We start from the raw sequence: 19,242 nt of genomic DNA, 5'->3' as shown, positions 1-19,242 counted from the left end.
CGGTGTTTGGCACGATACCTCTGGACATCTCCCAAATCATACATCTTTTCTTTGTTTATTTCTCGTTCTCTTTCCTGAAAGCCTGATGGCCATTCCATAGCCATCCTTGCAAAGCCCAGAGATTACAGGGGCTGTCACCTCCCACGCTATAAATATTTCGAGCCACTGCTCCCATTTGGATCCCATGAGAAGCGAGCTAACCCTGCAAACTGCCACAACCAATCCTCTTGCCTTCCTAATCAGCCTGTTCTCGACAAGCATCTCCTTCATCCGACGCAGCAACGCCTTCGACACCTTCCGCTCCGCACCCTTTCCGAATCACCGCCTTTCGCCAACACCCGGATTGACCGGAAGGAGGCCCACGTCCTCAAGGCCGGCCTCCCGAGCGTCGAGAAGGCCGGAGGCGGAGGATGGCAGGGCGCTCAGGAGGTCAAGTCCATCGACATCTCCGGCTGCTGTGAGCTTATGCGCCTCCTCTGACAACGTATTAATACTGCGCTCCGGTTTGTCGAGGCTGCTCGACCAAGAGAAGAATCCCCACACGTCAGCTCGATTCACGAGCTCGGCACACGTCATGAGTGCCTTTCGATTTGAAGGGGGCTCATTCGTCGTTCATGAATCGGAGTCGGAGCTGCACACGCAACGAGGCCGCCACCGTCCATTGTCGCCCAGCGCGGCGATCCGCGCCTCCTCCTGCCCGTCCCTTCTCCTGCCGAAACGTGTCCTTGACGCCACGTGTCAGGTTACCAACCATCTGATCACTTGAAAAGGATATTGTAACCGTATGCTGATGGCAATGCCAGGCTTCATTGAGCGGTTAAATTAAATTATTCGCTAATCCCTAACCCCAATCGTTCTCCTATTAATACCCCCTCCCACTGGCTGTCTTCCTTCCTTCCGTCATTCCTTCGTTGCCTTCCTATCGATCGACCTCAGTTTGCAACCCTAATCGCGGCGTTTCTCCGATTCCTTTTCCTTCCTTCAAGATTCTTCCTGGTTCTGCCCCCCTTCTATTCTTTCTTGAGGTCGCTCGCTTGCCCTGCCGGTCGGGCTCTAGGGTTCGGTCGCATACGACTTCTTGAGGTTTCCGAACCCAGATTGGGGGAATTTAGGCGTTCTTGACGGGTTGATCGGGGCCTGGGTTCTGTAGCCATGTTGGGCACGAGTTTGCAATGGGGACCTGCGCACCAGGGGGATCGCTCCTACATTGCCGTCAAGCCGCGGAGGAACCATCGCCGTCAACACCAGCGGAGCCCGCAAAGGTCCCGGTGCAACCCTTCCACCGCCGCCGCTGGAGTGTCCCCTGCCGACCCTCCGGTTTCCAAGGACGGCGGCGCTGTCGCGGGGGTTGCCGATTCCCGTGACTCGAACAACCAGGCTGGATTGGAGGAGCCGCCTTCGAAGCCCCTGTCGGTGGCCCCTCGGCCCTGTAACTTGGACCGATTCTTGGAGTCCACCGCCCCATCGTTTCCCGCTCAATACTTGTCCAAGGTTCGGAAAGTTAAGGCTCCTTTTCGTCATCTTTCTTTGGTTCTGGGAGTTCTATTCAGGTTTTCTTGGTTTTCAGACGACGATTAAAGGGTGGAGGACTTGCGATGTGAAGTTCAAGCCTTATTTTGCTCTGTCAGACCTCTGGGAGTCATTCAAGGAATGGAGTGCTTACGGTGTCGGTGTTCCTCTTCTTCTTCATGGCAATGATAGTGTCATTCAGTACTACGTTCCCTTCTTGTCTGGGATTCAGTTGTATGGTCAATCGCGCACCCCATCTGCCAGTTCTAGGTACTGATTCTTGCGACAGTTTGGAGCCTTCCGATCTTGATTTCTTCATCTTGGCACGAAAAATATTTCTTCTTGCTTTTGTTTATCCTCTTAAAAGTAGCTGCCATGTTGAATTATTTATTGCATATATAGGTTGCTATATATGCATTCTATTATTAGTGTTATATGTTGATTCTTCCTGATATGACTTGCTTATTGGATTTTGGTAACATAGAGCAAAGTAACTGGGGCTTGTTCAGCATATGTCATCTTATCAAAGTAATTGGAGATCCTCTTATCTATGGAGTGAGCATTGTGAAATTCACATAAGTTGAATATGTTATGTTGGTTAAATTCACTCTAGCACATGTGGAAGATAGCACTTCTGTTAAGTTCACCATCTTTAATCATTTGCAAGTTGTATGTGAATACATAGAGTATATACGGAAATAGATTTGGATACATCTCTTTATCCATGGATTTAAACAGATAGAAATTGATCAGACCACATTGAAACCTGAACGATTGTAATTAGCTAGTAATGATTGAGACTTGGTTGAGATGAATCAACTAGATTAAAAAGTTTGAGAATCGGTCAGATTGCCTGGAGTACAGTTCAAACTTAAAACTGGCTGGAATCTGTTTCAGACTCTCTGGAACCGGTCATGCATGATTTGGCTGATCGGTAACATGATGGAATTGGCCAGTGCAGCTGGAATTGATTGAAACTAGCATGGAATCAACTAAAATTGGTCTGGGTTGGCTAATTCCACCTGATGATGCCTAGTGGATCTCTGGATTGGGCACTGCTGCAAAAATAGTATAACTGTGTTCATCAAATTATTTATGAAATCTTTAAGTATCAGTTTCTAGTTTTCAAATTAACTGGTTTGAGGAATCAAACTGAAATTTTTACATTTTGACCTTTTCATAATCTATGTTTCTTCTTCTGTAGATACAAGTTACTCCTAAATGGTTAAGTTTTTTCATGCCTAATAAAAGTTATTTTCTTCTTGCATGTTAGATTAAAATATCACCACTTGACACGTAGATCTATCATGAACTCTTTGCTACATTTTGTCAAAGGCCATTGCATCTTTAACATATTCTTGGGCTTCCATGTGCATTGGACATGGTTTTTTTTTCTTTCAGAATGGAAAGAGCCTTTCTATGACTCTCTTCTATCTATCAAAAAGCAGAAAACCATATTGCAAATTTCATATTGTGAAGTTCATTGTTTGTGGATAGTGTATGATTCAATATTTGTAATTATTTAAGGCTGCCACAAGTTAGCCTGTTCTTATTAATTATGCACAACAGGCAGATGAGTCAGGAAAGCGATGGAGATTGTCGTGATTCTAGTAGTGATGGAAGTGATGAATATGAGTCCGAAAAGGGCCTGAACTATTCAAATGAGTGGATATCAACTGGTGGCACCAGTCTGAGGATGAATAAGTTGTATGTGAGTGAGAAGCAAGCACACAGGCAAGATGGATCCTCTAGCGACGATGATAATTTTGGAAATTCTCAATGTCATCTGCTCTTTGAGTTCCTTGAACAGGATCCTCCATTCATTCGTGAACCTTTAGCTGACAAGGCACGTTTTTCAACTTATTACAGGCATATATGTCCCTAGGGTTTTAAACCTGCTTATGATGATGACCTTTGTGTCTCGCAGATTTCCGATCTTGCTAGGCACTTTCCCGGACTAAAGACACTTAGAAGTTGTGACCTGTTGCCATCCAGTTGGCTTTCTGTTGCATGGTAAGATTTATTGATAAAGTCTTACTTGCATCATGGATGATACTCAAATATTTCTATGTGCAGGTACCCTATATACCGGATACCAACTGGCCCAACCTTGAAGGATCTGGATGCTTGCTTTCTGACCTTTCATTCTCTTTCTACACCGGCAAAAGGTAATCTCTATCTTCTCCTTGTTTTTTTTTATTTAATGCTTCCATGTATAACGTTATGATATTTTGATTTAATGGTCCTTTTTCTTAGATGGAAAGTAGAAACAATAAGATTGCCCCTTTGATTATTGTTTATGCCTATTGCTTCAGTGATTAAAAGGAACAAAACCTTGAAGAAGAATGTTAGATCCTTTTTAAGTTAAAAAATAAAGAACATGAAACATCAGATGCTGTCTTGTATGATTTTGTACTTACGTGCTGTGCTTTTCATGCAGATGATGGTAGTGCTTGTCCAAGCATTAAGCACTCGCAGGAGGTAGATGGTGTTCATATGATATCTCTTCCCCTTTTTGGGTTGGCGTCTTACAAGTTCAAAAGCACTGTATGGACTCCTAATGGTGGGTCTGAGTTGCAACTGGCAAACTCCCTGCTGCAAGATGCAGACAACTGGTTGCGCCTCCACCATGTTGAACACCCGGATTACAAGTTTTTTGCTTCGCATGGTGCATACCAAAGATGAAACCTAGCAGTTAGTGTCTAGGTTTTCATTGTCTAATGTTCCCAATAGGATGAAACTGATGACTGAAAGATGGATGGGTACACATCTTGCAGGCCCTTCACTATTTTAGTGGGCCCTTGCATGAATGTTCTTGAGAGCATGATTTAGGAAAGTAGGGCAGGATAAGGAGAGCAAGGATAAAGATTTGTCGAAATAAAATTAAAAAAAGACAAATGGTAAAAAAAGAAAATGGCAGAAAAGATACCTCTGCTGGAGGGCTGGAGGAAGGGAAAAAAGGGGGGAAAAAAAAAGAAAAAGGAAAGAGTAAAATAAGATGATGATGAGCTTGATGAATTGAAGGGGAACTGAACACTTAAGCTGGTGAAAGATGAGCCGTGCAGGTTGGATCGCCCTGGGAACTAGATCTGGTAGACGTTGACAAAGGGGTAAATGTTCTGTGTGCTTTTCGGTTCACGGATATTGGAGTGGACATAGGTTTTTTTGTATTATGTCCTCATAAATCAGAAGGTCATGCCTAATAATATTCTTTGGCATGTCCGATGAAGCCCCTTGATTCCATCTAATTCAGGCTAACTTGATTGTATTTTTTTGTTCTTTTTCTTGTTCTGTATGACTGGAACTTTTTTAACCAATAGGAACTGGGGTTAGGTATGTTCGTGATTTCTTTTTTGTCCGTTGATCATTAACGGCATTGTCTTTCTGGGGAACATTTGTTTTGGATGCCACAAGCTCAGCTCCCGTGTGGCTTACTTATTCTGACCGACAAGTGCAATCCATGTGGTGGAAGCTAGGCTTGCCCGGAGGCATGAGAGGTGGGCATCGTTCAGCTGTTCGTTACTCGATGCCGCACGTTTGTGTTGGTGATGACCCGTGTCACTGTTCTCCCTTGCTTAATTCAGTCCATCAAGCGGATTCCACGTCAGTTGTCGCGGAGCCGTGGTAAGCTGGTACTCTTGATTCTCTAGCATGTTGGTGAGTCGTTGTGGATATCGGTGCTCGTCCCTTGGTGCTTAATGCTGCAGCAGTTCAGCACATCATTGTCTTCGAGTGAGCGCAGCAGCGAATGGCCAACGTTCTGCTTGGATGCATCTTAAGATATACACGATCACCAGGTCGATGGTGCCGTGCGGAAAATAGACGGACGGCGACAATGATTTCATCGCCCGCCGTGAATGACGCAAATGACGCGAAGACGTAATCTCGACAGGGCAAGGCATTTCCACTATGAGGCAGCCAATGTATGCTCACCGACGCTACCGCCTTACCAGCGTTTCCGTCCCAGAATGTACCCTTTTTGCAGTACTCGCCACTATTAACTACTTCAACTCACCAAAGTGTAGGTGAGTTTCAATGTTCCGTAGGACCTAACTCCGTTACCTTCTTATTCGAGGAAAACGTCACGAGATCGGAGAACTGGGGCCCCGAGGAAGCTGCGACGGACGACACCAGCGATGCAATGCAATATGCCATCCATGTGGATGGATAGTGGTGGTGGCCCCATTCACATCACATGCCGCCTAATCCATTGAGGTTTGCCCCAGCGGGCGCCAAACGACGCCCTAATTCCTCCTCGGTCGAATCCACTCTCTAGAAACCCCCCCCCCCCCCATAGGGAGGGGAAGACCGAAGACTCCCCCACACCCATGTGCTCGCACACAACAAAAAAAAAAAGAGGTCGTCCGGTCTTCAAGGGAGAATCCCTCCCCCAACCCCCCCCCCCCCAACTCACCAACCACCAGCCTCGCCTCATCTTAGTTTCAACATAAGAAACATAATATACACACACGACGACTGCAATCGAGCAAGTTGGAACCCAAACTACGATTTCACTTACTATCATTCACATAATGAACTGACAAGCTCCATTTTGCCTTACTGCAGATAAAAAATAAGGCGTTGAACAGGGCAGCAGAGGGAGCTACTAACCTCATGTATCCATCGGAGCACATGAATCCCACCAACTTCCAGCAACATTTACTGGCCCAGCGACCCTCCCCGCATGACTCTGACTCATGCAGCTACCATGCAACCAACAGCAGTCCCACGTACATTCCTCTTATAGACTCTAATCTACCCCCCATTGCACTAAACTATCTAATGCGATCGCACGGTATAAACTAGATACACCGACATCACTTCAATAACTTCACTGTAGCAAAAGCGGGAAAATTGAAGGAATGCAGTGCATAGAAAAAAAAAAGAAAAAGAAAAGGAAAATAAATATTTGAAACACCACTTGACAGCCTGGACTTTTTGTCCTCATCGCTCCCTCCCTTCCTGACCTATTGCTAACATCATCATTACCACTAACTATTACTTACTTGCTACTGCTGCTGCTCCTCTGCTTCTCAGCACTTGTTAGGGGAGAAGCCCACCACGGCGTTGTCGAGGTCGAAGCTGACACGTATCTCCTGCTGCTGCACGTTGCCGATGATGGATAGTGACGCCGAGGTCGGGGCGAAGGCCAGGCAGTAGGTACCCGCGTCGTCCACCGGGACCAGATAGTTCTTCGCCGGTAGCCGCAGCTCCTTGCTGCTCGGAAAGTGGAACCCCACCGTCGGCACCTCCACGCTCGTCCGCGACGACAGGTCGTAGCACGTGTCGAACAGCGACCACGCCGAAGCCGACGGCAGCGACGCCGTCCCCGCCCGGAACGCGTCGCGCAGCGCGGTGTAAGTCGGCCCCTGCAACCGCGTTACCGCGGTGCCCGAGTCTACGATCACGCCCCCGGCCCCGCTCTCGTCCATCGCGAAGGCTGACGGCGGGATGGACAGCATCTGCCCGCCCACGCTGATCCCAGTCAGGCCGACGTAGTGGAAGGTCGCCAGCCGGCGGTTGCGGAGGAGGGGCGCGGTCACCGCAGGGGCCTCGCCGGATTGTGCGGCCCCGGCGCTGATAATGAGGGTGGAGGAGGATGAGGAGTCGCGGTCCACCAGGCAGTAGGAAAAGGAGCGGGCCGAGATCTGGGAGGGGAAGGAGAGCGGCCCAGCGCCAAGGGCGAGCAGCCCGGCCGCACCGACGAACAGACCCTCGTTGTCGTGGCCGCAACCGATGGCGACGCCGGAGACGGGATCCGACCGACCAAAGGTCAGCGTCTCCGTGGCGAAGTCCCCGACCGTGAACGACCCATCCCCGTAAGAAACCTGGTACAGGCAGCTCCCCTCGCCGCCACTGGCGACTGCAGCTTCGGTCGAAGAAGAGCTCCGGCAGGCTGAGGCGTCGAGGGAGCGGCATTGAGACGACTCGCAGGAGAGAGGGGCGTAGGAGGAGGAAGCGGAGGGGTCGAAGACAGGGTCAGTCTGCTGGTAGCAGTCGGCGCAGGGGAGGCACTGTAACCAGCTGACGTCGCTGCCGGTATCAAGCACCATGTAGAACGGCCGGGCGGGGCTGCCGACCCCCACCCGGGAGAAGTACTCGCCGCTCCCCACGCTGGTCCCGGAGACGACGGGTCCCTCGATCGAGTCCGCAGCGGCGATCGGGGCGGCCTTCTCCTCGGCGACAGGCTTCAGATCGGACGCGGCGACTCCGCTGACAGCCAAGGCGGCTCGGGCAGCGATGGAGCGGACGCGGGCGGCGTCGCGGCGGAGGCGGGCGAGGGTCAATGCCTTGTAGTCTGGGTGACGGTGGGCGGCGGAGGAGGGGAGGAAGTCGCGGGAGTGGAAAGCAAGTGAGATTGCGGCGGCGGAGGAGTGGTTATGGGGAACGAGGTAAGAAGGGGGTTGGTGGGAAGAGGGTGTGAAGGTGAGGGCCTGCAGGGCTTGGGCGCGGGTGGCGGAGACGTCCAGTGTGGCGGTGGCGAGGGATCGGTTGCTCCCCGGCGGCAGATGACGCGCCACGGCTGGGTAGGTGGAGAACGTGAAATGGGAGAGAAGGAAGAGGAAAAGGAAGTGGCAGCGGTGTGTGCTGTCCTCCGCCATCTGATATCAACGGCGAGAACAGCGGTGGCTTCAGCGGGCGAGAACGTTGGGGAGCGAAATATAAGGGGTAGAAGGGAAACAAAAAGGACATTTGATTCACGTCATCATCCACCGCGTCAAAATGATACGCTCGTACCACAACAAAGGAAAACACCCCCCATCATCCACCGTCAACGTCACATCAAGATTGATTTATATCATCACCGCCTTCTTCTCGCTGGACCGCGCGCGATCAGGAATCATTGTACCCTTCTGGGAGGTACAGTACACCGCTTTCTTTCGCCGCGGGGCCCCCTCCGGTAGAGGCCGCACCGTAACTCGTAACAAGGTCGATTAGGGATACCACCACCCTAATCGAACTTGTCACGTGATTGGACAAGGATTTCGATTTGGGCTCGACACGGTCACCCTAATTGAATTGACTCTCTTGTTTACAAGGGTAATGAGAGACGGATTCAAACCTCATCTCCCTCAATAAACGTGAGATAGGGTATGGATCGATTGGGCTCGCAAATTTGGACTCCCAACTATTTGGTACAGATCGTTTGGGCTTTATTGGAATCTTAATAGTGGGAAGGAGACCAATAGGAAGGCCCACCCGATTGACTCTACCCTCGTTGGCTCGTCTGCTCCTTCCAAGACCTAAATCCGCCTCGCCTCTTTTCGCACCATCCTGACGCCCGGTAAGCCCACCAAGGAGGTATCCGTAACTCACACAGGAATTCAAAACTACAAAGCTCTGGACACCGCGCGTGAGCAAAAGAAACGCAGATTTGAATGATTGGTTGCATTTTTTCCAAATTTTTGGCGTCTTTGAAGCCATCCTGACCAGCGGTAAGCTCACCAGGAAGGTATTGCTAACATATATAGGAGTTCATACCGACAAAGGTCTGCTCACTGCTGGTGGACATAAGAAGCTGAAATTTGGATGATTTGTTGCAATTTTCAAAAATTTTGGCCTCCAAGGCCATTATGATACGCGGTAAGCTCACCCATGCGGTATTCCTAAGTCATACATGAATTCATAACTGTCAGGTCCGCTTACCGGGAGTGAACCTAAGAAACTTAACCTGGATGATCTATTAAGATTTGTCGAAATTTTTTCGCCTCTTTGACGCCGGCCTGACGAGCGGTAAGCTCACGAAGACAGGAATTCATAGATTACAAAGCTCTGCCGACCGTGGTCAACATAAGAAACTACACAGAGGCTGATCTGGTGCAATTTTCGACATTTTTGGCCTCTCTAACGCCACTTTGGGGCGCGGTAAGTGCACCGAGATGGTATCCCGACTTCCAGGGATTTTGACAGAGTCGTATGTTTGGAGCGACATTATCGAAATTGCATAATAAATCGAAGCAAATTTGGTCTTCGAGCAGCTCTTCTGTCTAGGTTGGACCGTCTCCATCAAAGTCGGCCGCCATGAATCACCGAATTGTGGCTTGGTCGAACGAATTGTGGTGGGCAATGGAAGCTTTCTCGTTGGCGAGATGAAGGCCACTGTCTACCTTTGCTTAATAACATGGCAAGGCATCCTCGCGATCGCAGGGCCACCGTGTGCGGGTTTCAGCCACACACGCGAAGCAGCCTTTCTTGCATCGACGACAAGTAAACGGAAAGCAGGAGATCCTCCAAAAGGCGATGCATCGATACTTGCCTCTGTCCTTGAGCTCTCTGCTGCTTCTGCCGCCCCGGGGGGACAAGTACGGTCTCTCCTTTCTCCTCGGCGGAATGGGCACCGTCCTCGACTCCCATTTCTTGGCGCTCACCGCCATCGTTACGGTTAGCCCCCCTCTCTGTTGTCCTCCTTCTCTTCTTTGGATATTGGGGGTTTCTTTGTCGTCATCTGTGTTCTGTAATTGGGCAGGTGGGTTATCAGTTCCTTTTCTTCGTCGTCACGGCGCTCCTCAAATTCGATAAGGTCACGGATTTTGCCGGTAAATCCACCTTTTGCTTGCGAGATTTTCCTGTAGGCTCATGTCGTCAATTTGAAAGGTTTTTGTCACGGATTTCCCCGTACAAATTGCTCTAATGTTTTCAATCAAGAAAACTGAAATAGTGTTAAACAAGAGGTAAAACTAAGAATACGTAGAATACTTATAAAATATTTTCAAGTGTACATATCTTTGCTTTATGAATCATGATCTTATTTATAAGATGGTAACTATGCCGTCCATGATTAAGTTTGGTGTAGAAATTACTCGTGTGATAATAATTTTTTAGATCATGGGCCACTTAGGTAGAATTATTTAGAAAATTGTTAGAACTTTCTAAAACATGATAACTATCCAATATAACTACCTATGAATCAATTTTCAATACTCCCCTTTGATTCATAGTTATATATATCGATTTGAGATATGAAATAAACATATTTCTGAAATGGAAGTGACTTGGTGAGAATATGTACAACTTATTCATATGTATAATAATATTTTATTATTATGACTCCGCTTATTACAAGATCTCGGATGAAACGATAACGTATCTCTATATGTTTCATTCTTCTACGAAAGATTGGATTCTTCTTCATTACAATTGTGGTTTTGTTGTTACAAAATATTTTAGTTGTCTCTTTTTGTTCTTGATGAAGATCTCTAAGAAGTCTTCTAAGTCATATTGCTTGATATGTTACTGATGTTACAGCTACATATTCTACTTCCGATGTCAATAATATAGTTATTGCTTGCTTCTTTGAACTTCAAGATATAATCCCTAATTCGAGGCTAAAAATATTACTTGAAGTGCTTTTTCTATCATCCAAAGCTTTTGCCCAATCATTGTGAGTGAAACCAAATAATTTACATTTAAAATTATAAAAATACTAAATGTCATAATATATAGTTTTAGCAATATAACGTAGAATTCTTTTAATGGTTTCGAGATGATATTTGCTTATATTATGCATAAAATCTGGATACTACACTAACAGATAAGGTAATATCTGGTTGAATATGAGTTAGATAAATCAAACGTCCAATCAAACTTTTGTAGTACTTGCATTTGTCAAACATGTACTATCGTCAAGTTTCAATTTCTTATTTATATTCATGGGTATTGCTGCAACTTTGCAATTAATCATGTTAGACTTTTTGAATAGATCTATTGCATACTGTGTTTGTGAAATAAAAATTTCATATGATCCTTGCTTCACCTCCAACTAAAGAAAATAGTACAGTATACTTAGATCTAACAGTTCAAACTTATTCATCATGCATTTTTTAAATTATGTGACATGATTTAAATGAACCCATATATATCATCAATATAAAAGCAAACCATAAAAATATTATGTTTACCTTCCTTCTTTAGATAAAGAGTAGGTTCATTATTGCTTCTCTTAAGTCCATTTTGATAAAAATAATAATCAATTTTATTGTATCATGCCTTTGGAGCTTGTTTAAACCCATAAAAAACTTTTTTTAGTTTATACATCTTTTCTTCATGTCCTTTAACTAAAAAATCTTTGAGTTGAGTAACAAAAATCTCCTCTTGTAATTCTTCATTTAAAAACATAGATTTTAAATCAAATTGATAAACGAACCAACTCAAGTGAGCAGCTAAAGCAAAGAAAGGTCTCAAGGTTTCGAATATAGCAACTGGAGAAAAAGTATCATCAAAATCAATACCTTATTGCTGTGAATATTCTTTTGCTACAAGCCGAGCCTTATGTTTTTTTATACTTTCATTTGTATTATACTTTGTTTTGAACACTCATTTCAATTCAATAGTTTTTTTTTTTTCAGTAGATTCGTTAGCTTCTAAGTTTCATTCTTCTCAATCGACTTGATTTCCTCCTTCTTACATTTCGTCATTCCTCTTTTTCAATTGCTTCCTCAGAACTTATAGGATCTGAAATAAATAAATTAAATGTTGAATCATAAATTTCTGTTAGTGATCTGAATTTTCTTAGAGGAGTTTTATATGAGGAATCATTTGATGACTCTAAACTGTTATTGGGTGACGCTAACGATAACTATGTTGGAGCAGGATTTGTCATTTGATTATGTAGAGTGTCTAATTTTGCAGGAATCTAAATTTGTTTTTCATCTTCTTTAGTCTCCTAATTCCAACTTACCCTTTTATCAAGTACAACATTTATATTAATAGTAAATTTGCCATTAATAAGATTATACAATCGATATACTTTGGATTGTAAGGAATACCCAATTAAGATGTATTTTTCAGATTTTTCATCAAAGCTTATGATAGTTTTGTGAATTTACCAAAGCATAAGTAATATAATAAAAAATTCTTAGATGATTTACATCTGGCTTTATACCATACATCTGGCTTCTACCCAAAACTGATTTGAAAAATGATCTATTTTAAGTAAACTTCTTGTCATTTCAACGATAGTTCGATTCTTATATTCAGTTAAACCATTTTTCTCCGGTGTATGTGGTGTTGTCAGTTCCCTGCGAATACCATTTTTTCACAAAAAAAATTAAACTCATTAAATAAAAATTTACCACCTCTATCTGTCCGAAGTATCTTAATACGTCTACTAATTTACCTTTTTACATGTACCTTGAATTTTTCAAAATTATCAAATATTTTAAATTTCAATTCCAAAAAGTATATCCAACTCATGCAACTATAATCATTAGTAAATAATAGAAAATATCAACTTCTACCAAATGATTTTGTATTCATAGGTCTACATAAATCAGCATGAATTAATTCGAGATAATTATATACTTTCCATACTTTTTCAATTAAAAACGATTTCTTACTTTGTTTGTCATGAATGCATCCTTCACATACATTAAATGTATTAATTTTGGACAATCCGAATTTTTTTTTTTATTTAACAACCTTGAATCATTAATGTTAATATGTCTATATCTTAAATGTCATAAATTAAACTCATTCTTTTGAGTTACAATAAGAGTATTCTTTTCAATATTTGAAACATGAAGTGAAAACATCTTGTTTTGTGTTATGCAAACATTTACTATAATCCAATTAGATTTTTTATTTTTAATGGTGCATGAACTATTATCAAATAAATGAATATCCGTCATTTATCAATTATCCAATACTCAATAAATTATGTGATAAACTAGGAATAAAGAAAATATTATCAAAGTGTTTTATTTTCTCTTGATTTGTCTTCACCTTAAATGTTCTTTTCTCTTCTATTTGGATTTTCTTGTTATCTTCATGTCTAATTTTGAACTTATGAGTTTTATCAGTATATCTAAATATTGATGTTATGCCTAATATATAATTAGAACATTTACAATTTAAAAGTCAAATATCATTTGAGATATCATTAACTTATGAATGAGTCACATACAACTTACTACTTTCTTATTTTTTCTCTATATAGCTTGTTTGCTTTTTTCTTTTCCAACGATCTCCTTTCATGTGACTAAACTTTTTACAATAATAAATTGAATTCCACTCTTGTAATTTTTTTTATTATAATTCGATTGCTTTTGTTCATCATGTTCATCAAAGTGTCCTCTTCCTCTTCTATTTTCTCTACCACGAAATCCTCCTCTAGCACATCCTCTTCCTATTAATAATTTTCTTCTTTTGAAGTACAATACACTTTCTGAACATGAAATGTTTTTTCTTCATTTTTTTCAAGTGTCATGTTCAACCTTTTTTCATGTGCTTACAAGGAACTCATTAATTCATCAAATGAAAAGATAGATAAATCTTTTGACTCATCAATTACAGTAACAACATGATTAAATTTCAGAGTTCAATTTTTCAAAACTTTTGCAACAATTATATGATCATGAAGATGTTCACCATAAGATTTTATTTAACTAATAATTACAGTCACTCGAAAACGAAAATATTGCACCGATTCATTGTTTTTCATGAACAAAATTTTAAAGTCACGACGAAGGATTTGAAGTATTACCATAATCACCTTTAATGAGCCTTGAAATTCATTTTGAAATATCAACCAAACTTGCCTTGAGGTTGTAGCTGGTGTAATTCTTGAGAAGATTGTCTCATATACATCTTGTTGAATGAAGAACAATGCTTTTGAGTCCTTGTTTCGAGTTTCTCACAACTTGATTTCTTCATTTGGATCTACATATTCATTCTTTATTAAGTCCCAAAGATCCTAAGACTTGAATAAAGTCTTTATCTTGATACTTCAAAATTCATACTATTTGCCTGAAAAAATAAAAATAAGGGGTTGAGATATGGAATTGCTATTGAAAGTCATAATGCCTAGTTCAAATTGAACTTGGCTCTGATACCACAAATGTTGGGGATGAAGATTCAAGGAAATGATAAAAATAGAATATTATAATATAATTAAAAGAGAATGCTTTCAATCAAGTAAACCAAAGTAGTATTAAACAAGAGGTAAGACTAAGAACACTTACAAAACATTCTCAAGTGCACACACCTTTGCTTCATGAACCATGATCATATTTTTAGGACCTAATGGTAACTATCTCACTCTATCATGTCATCCATGATTAAGTTAGGTGTAATAACTACCCCCATGACAATAACTTCTTAGATCATAGGCCACTTAGGTGGAACTACCTAGAACATGGCTAGAACTATCTAAAACATGGTAACTATCCAATATAACTACCTATGAATCAATTCTCAAACATATTCTTATTGCATGAATCTGATATGTCTTTGTTGAGTGAATTGACTTGTTTTTCTTCTTCCTATTGGGTTAATCTACAAATTTCTTGGCATGCTCATCTCCAACTTCGATTCTCTAGTCTCAGCTAAATTCTGAACTTTCAGAGAGGAAGTTCAAGGACTGTTATTGTCGTGCAATTAAAGATGAATTTTTTTTATGTTTGAGGATGAAAATGGAAATTTTTGGATCATTTGATGTCTGACAAATGTCATGCTAGGTTCTATTACATTCTGATCGAATTATTGGGCAAGCCTAGTGTTATGTTTCATTAAGGTTATTGGGGTTAGTCTTGATAATTCAACACAAATCACAATTAGAGCCCTATTTACTGATTATATGTTGCTTACCAAGGGCCTTTGATGTTTTTTTTCTGTTAATAGTTATTTTTATTTCTGCTATTGCTTTCTTGTTCTTGTGTTTCAAAACATTAGCATCAAGGAATGGGTGCTATATCATCTAATTTAAATTATAGATTGCCTTAATAATCTACATCTGCCAGTAATATTTCAAAATCTAGCTAAAAATTTCTTTAATGAATCTGGAGTGCTTAAGCTTGACAATTTTTCTGGCTGAATAATTTGATCATTTTAGTATTATTTGTTCTTTATATCAAACTGCAGCAGTGCATTCTTCAAATGATCAGATATTAGAATCTCTGTGTGAAAACAGAACTGTGACTAAAATATAATTGCCTTGCTAACTGCCTGTTACATCCACTGCATGATGCTTCTATTAATGCTCATATTTTTTGTTCATTTGCAGGTAGCACAAATTTTGTTATACTTGCAATACTAACTCTGGTAGTAAAAGGATCATGGCATTTTCGTCAGGTAATATTTTTCTCATCATATCAGTTTTTCCCATCACATAAAGTGTCAAATGAAGAGTATTTGTCAAGGCCAATTAGCTGTGCAGTTATAGTTCAATTTCATTTTACTTATCTTTTAACTCTATATAAGAAATTTCATTTATTCTTAAAATACAAATTTGTCAAAGAATTATACTAGAAAAATAGAACCAAAACCTCCAAGAATCATTATTTCATTTTGGAGCATCTCTTTTATGATAGTTGGAACATAAAAGAGTTGCTAATAATGACTTTCAGGTTCTCTGAGTTTATTTTGATAGGTTGTGTAGTTTTACACATTCAATTCGATACAGAATATTTTAAGTTGCTTCTGATACAGGAGCTGAAACTTGCTTCCTTTCGCAGATTCAATCAGTCATTACAAGATTTAGATATATAGGTGCAAGCATACAAATAAAAATTTGTAAGCTTACTCATGTTTTGGGACAAACAAATTGTGCCACAAATTAGCTTGCTAATTATGGTCAATTAAATTGCATATCTTGTTTCTGGAAGAATGTTACCCAACGAATTTAACACTATCTGAGTTTCATAGTGTGCAGTCTTTTATTTTGTATGCATAAGCAAACAACCTTTCAATTTTTTTGTTATGTGGCCGTGATTGTATTTTCTCTGATTTTGTCCCGTAGACCATTTTTCATGTTATTTAATCATCTGAACCTCTTCTTTGGAGACATAGCATATTATAAGACTTTGTATATGATATTCTCTCTAGAATTTATTGTTTAAGATTTTCTTTACTTTGTCTGAATATGTAGTTCTATCTTTCAGATTGTGCTGACTATTCTTGTAGCACTTTGGGGTCTTCGCCTAGGAGTGTTCCTATTGATGAGGTATGCTTATCTAAACATGACAAAGTGCACTTCATCATTTTTCACAAGTTTTCATAAATTAAGCCTCATGAATTCTAGGGCCTGCTTCTAGCTGGCTATGATATTAATGTCAAGATTCTCAAACTGTAGTGTAATTATTTTGTTTAAAAACTTTATTTTGTAAATCCATTCTCCTCATCTCCTTGGAAGGCATGTCACAATTATGATTTTTAACTCATTTTGTTTGTTAAAATTCAAACAATATCTTGAGGGTCTTAAATCTTGATGAAGTTTTTTCGTACTGGAATTAGTTTATGGTTGCATAGATCTCTTGAATATGTTCAGCATGAATCACTATCTGTGAGTATATTGTTTATAAGTAAGCTCTATTTTGTAAAGCCATTTTCCTCATCTCCATGGAGAGCATGTGAGTCTTGATTTTATCACTTTTCATTTGCTAATATTGAAGCAATATTTTGAGGGTTCAAACCTCAGTCAAGTTTTCAAACCTCAGCGATAATCATGATTTTAACACTTCATCTTGAGTTACCATCTCAAACATCACTGTTTATTGTGAAATAGTTATTGCTGATTCTGAGTTGCTTTTAACATATCAAATTGAATAATTGGTAATATATTAGAAATATGCCAAAATTAATGCTTGTATTCTGAAAGCATATGATTTCATCCTAAGAACAGTTGGTACTATCTCTTGTCTGGTCTCGATCAGGATCCTGCAGTGGGGGGAGGATCGGCGGTTTGATGAAATGCGTAATAACTTGGGGAAGTTGGCTGTTTTTTGGATATTCCAGGTTATACACTTGCAAGTCAAATCTTGTAACTTTTAGGAAGTTGTCACTAGAAATTTTGTTTACTGCAGGCTGTCTGGGTCTGGACCGTAAGCTTGCCACTCACAATCGTAAATGCTAGCGATAGAAACCCATCCATCAAACCTCAAGATATTATTGGATGGATAATGTGGTCCATAGGCATATCTATCGAAGCCACTGCCGATCAGCAGAAGTTGCTATTCAAGAACTCTCCTGCGAACAAGGGAAAGTGGTGTAATGCAGGACTCTGGAAATATTCGCGTCATCCAAATTACTTTGGTGAGGTCGGTCAAATTTTATCTTCTGGCTGCTTTCTTTTTCATCCAATTTTGTTTATGTGCTTTGGCAACTTGTGCTGCCCAAGCGAACCGAAGAAAATACATTCTTTTGGTACCTTGTTCAGTAGTAGTTCCCTTTAATCATCTTGCTTGTCTGTATTGGGCAAGAAGATCATTCTACAGAACTAATTTAGAGTTAATATGCAGTAAGAAGCATGGTAATAGGGTCCAAGATCGTTCAAAACTTTTAAGATGTTAGATCTTGAGTTTGAATGTTGCTTCTTCGACAAGCATCCGATGTTGTCATACAATTTTGGTTTTACAAACGTCTCACTTTGGTTTTATTCCCAAATCTCACTTTTATTGATGAACAACATGTTTTACAAACGTCTCACTTTGGTTTTATTCCCAAATCTCACTTTTATTGATGAACAACATGTTGCATTTGTCGATTCAATTTATTGTATGATTGCACAGATTTTCCTTTGGTGGGGAATATTTGTGGCCTCTACTTCAGTCTTGGAGGGTGCAGAATGGCTTGTGGTGTTTGGACCCATCTTCCTGACTCTCCTGCTTCTTTTTGTCAGCGGCATTCCACTTCTTGAGGTAGGCAGTTCTAGACATAAATCAAGATGTTAGTTTTCTTGACATTGGATTTCACTGTGCTAATGGTGATATTCTGATTCATCACATGTGGAATCAGGAATCGGCCGACAAACGATTTGGTAGCATGGCAGAATACCGAATCTACAAGAACATAACAAGGTCAGTTCTCTTTGCTGTAGATTCTGACCTTCAAGTGTGTAGGGAGCCACTCACATCTACTCGATTCTTTGCCTCGCAGCCCACTGGTGCCATTACCACCTGCTGTGTACGGAAGATTGCCTGCATTGTTCAAGGTAGCTTTCCTCTTCGAGTTCCCTCTCTACAGTCGAAGTTTTCCACACGAGGGGAGATTAAACTGATACAACTGAAGCTGTTCTCATTTCCTCTTTTCGGCATCATGTTCTTCCGAAATCGTGCTGATACCTAAACCGAAACCGAGGCATGTGTGCAATTCATGTAAACTTCTTCGATTCTTTCCTGTCTGTATGTATAGCGTGTAATTGAGATGAACAGAGTCAAGGTTTATCTTGGATCATGCTGGAAGTTAAGAGTATTGAATTAGTTGCATGACCTCGATTGCCAAACATGAAGGTTTCGGTTTTGGAATCGATGATTATGATTTCTCAAAATCAGGAATTAGAACCGGACCAAATTTGGTCGGTTCTTCTGGCTTGAACCATTGGTTTTTTAATTTAAAATAATTTTAAATTATATATATATATATATATATATATATAATTTTAAATTAAAAAAATTATATAAATATATATTTTTTAATCGTAAATCATCGGATCGAATGGAAATTAGAATTATCGATTTTAATTTTTTTTTTAAATTAGAAGTAGTAATTAAATCATTAAATTTGAAATTGATAAATCATTGGATCTATTTTGATTCTGATTCCATTTGAAATAGATGAATCGTTGAAACCAAACCGCTGTGTTTCACGTGCTGGTAGAAGATGAGATTTTGACCGACCCACCGGCAGACTGATTTTGATGCATCAACAAATGCCGGTGCATCCACGTCTCCCCTATAGCAGACAAAACAAAAGGATAGGATAGGGTGGCAGTAGGTGAGCCACTAAATGCGGGAGAGTCAC

General features: G+C 40.9%; 3 protein-coding genes across 3 annotated transcripts; 2 read left to right on the top strand and 1 right to left on the bottom strand.

The window, feature by feature from the left end:
• The first annotated feature begins 569 nt into the window (after positions 1-569).
• On the top strand, positions 570-4,845 carry LOC103991445 (uncharacterized). Its single transcript, XM_009410913.3, has 6 exons — positions 570-1,491; positions 1,568-1,779; positions 3,079-3,355; positions 3,437-3,522; positions 3,586-3,677; positions 3,950-4,845. Exons 1-6 carry the CDS (start codon positions 1,153-1,155, stop codon positions 4,192-4,194), a joined length of 1,251 nt encoding a protein of 416 aa, XP_009409188.2. The 5' UTR covers positions 570-1,152; the 3' UTR covers positions 4,195-4,845.
• Positions 4,846-6,394: 1,549 nt separating this feature from the next.
• LOC103991444 (protein ASPARTIC PROTEASE IN GUARD CELL 1-like) lies at positions 6,395-8,210 on the bottom strand. Its single transcript, XM_009410912.3, has one exon. It carries the CDS (start codon positions 8,109-8,111, stop codon positions 6,543-6,545), a length of 1,569 nt encoding a protein of 522 aa, XP_009409187.2. The 5' UTR covers positions 8,112-8,210; the 3' UTR covers positions 6,395-6,542.
• A 1,415-nt stretch (positions 8,211-9,625) lies between these two features.
• On the top strand, positions 9,626-18,707 carry LOC135678668 (uncharacterized). Its single transcript, XM_065191738.1, has 9 exons — positions 9,626-9,891; positions 9,977-10,046; positions 15,509-15,576; positions 16,386-16,447; positions 17,157-17,238; positions 17,307-17,540; positions 18,012-18,140; positions 18,238-18,299; positions 18,379-18,707. Exons 1-9 carry the CDS (start codon positions 9,751-9,753, stop codon positions 18,497-18,499), a joined length of 969 nt encoding a protein of 322 aa, XP_065047810.1. The 5' UTR covers positions 9,626-9,750; the 3' UTR covers positions 18,500-18,707.
• The last annotated feature ends 535 nt before the right edge of the window (positions 18,708-19,242 follow it).

Source organism: Musa acuminata, chromosome BXJ1-7, assembly GCF_036884655.1.
Source record: "Musa acuminata AAA Group cultivar baxijiao chromosome BXJ1-7, Cavendish_Baxijiao_AAA, whole genome shotgun sequence".
Lineage (NCBI taxonomy): Eukaryota > Viridiplantae > Streptophyta > Magnoliopsida > Zingiberales > Musaceae > Musa > Musa acuminata.
The sequence above is the reverse complement of the archived record's forward strand: the minus strand, read 5'-3'. Positions and strand labels throughout refer to the sequence as shown.

Excerpts from the sequence above, each read along its gene's own strand:
- LOC103991444 (XM_009410912.3), bottom strand. The coding sequence starts at position 8,111 with ATGGCGGAGGACAGCACACACCGCTGCCACTTCCTTTTCCTCTTCCTT.
- LOC135678668 (XM_065191738.1), top strand. The coding sequence starts at position 9,751 with ATGCATCGATACTTGCCTCTGTCCTTGAGCTCTCTGCTGCTTCTGCCG. Across the intron at positions 10,047-15,508 it reads TAAGGTCACGGATTTTGCCG|GTAGCACAAATTTTGTTATA; the intron begins GTAAATCCACCT and ends GTTCATTTGCAG. Across the intron at positions 17,239-17,306 it reads CTGTTTTTTGGATATTCCAG|GCTGTCTGGGTCTGGACCGT; the intron begins GTTATACACTTG and ends TGTTTACTGCAG.
- LOC103991445 (XM_009410913.3), top strand. The coding sequence starts at position 1,153 with ATGTTGGGCACGAGTTTGCAATGGGGACCTGCGCACCAGGGGGATCGC. Across the intron at positions 1,492-1,567 it reads CCGCTCAATACTTGTCCAAG|ACGACGATTAAAGGGTGGAG; the intron begins GTTCGGAAAGTT and ends CTTGGTTTTCAG. Across the intron at positions 3,523-3,585 it reads AGTTGGCTTTCTGTTGCATG|GTACCCTATATACCGGATAC; the intron begins GTAAGATTTATT and ends TTCTATGTGCAG.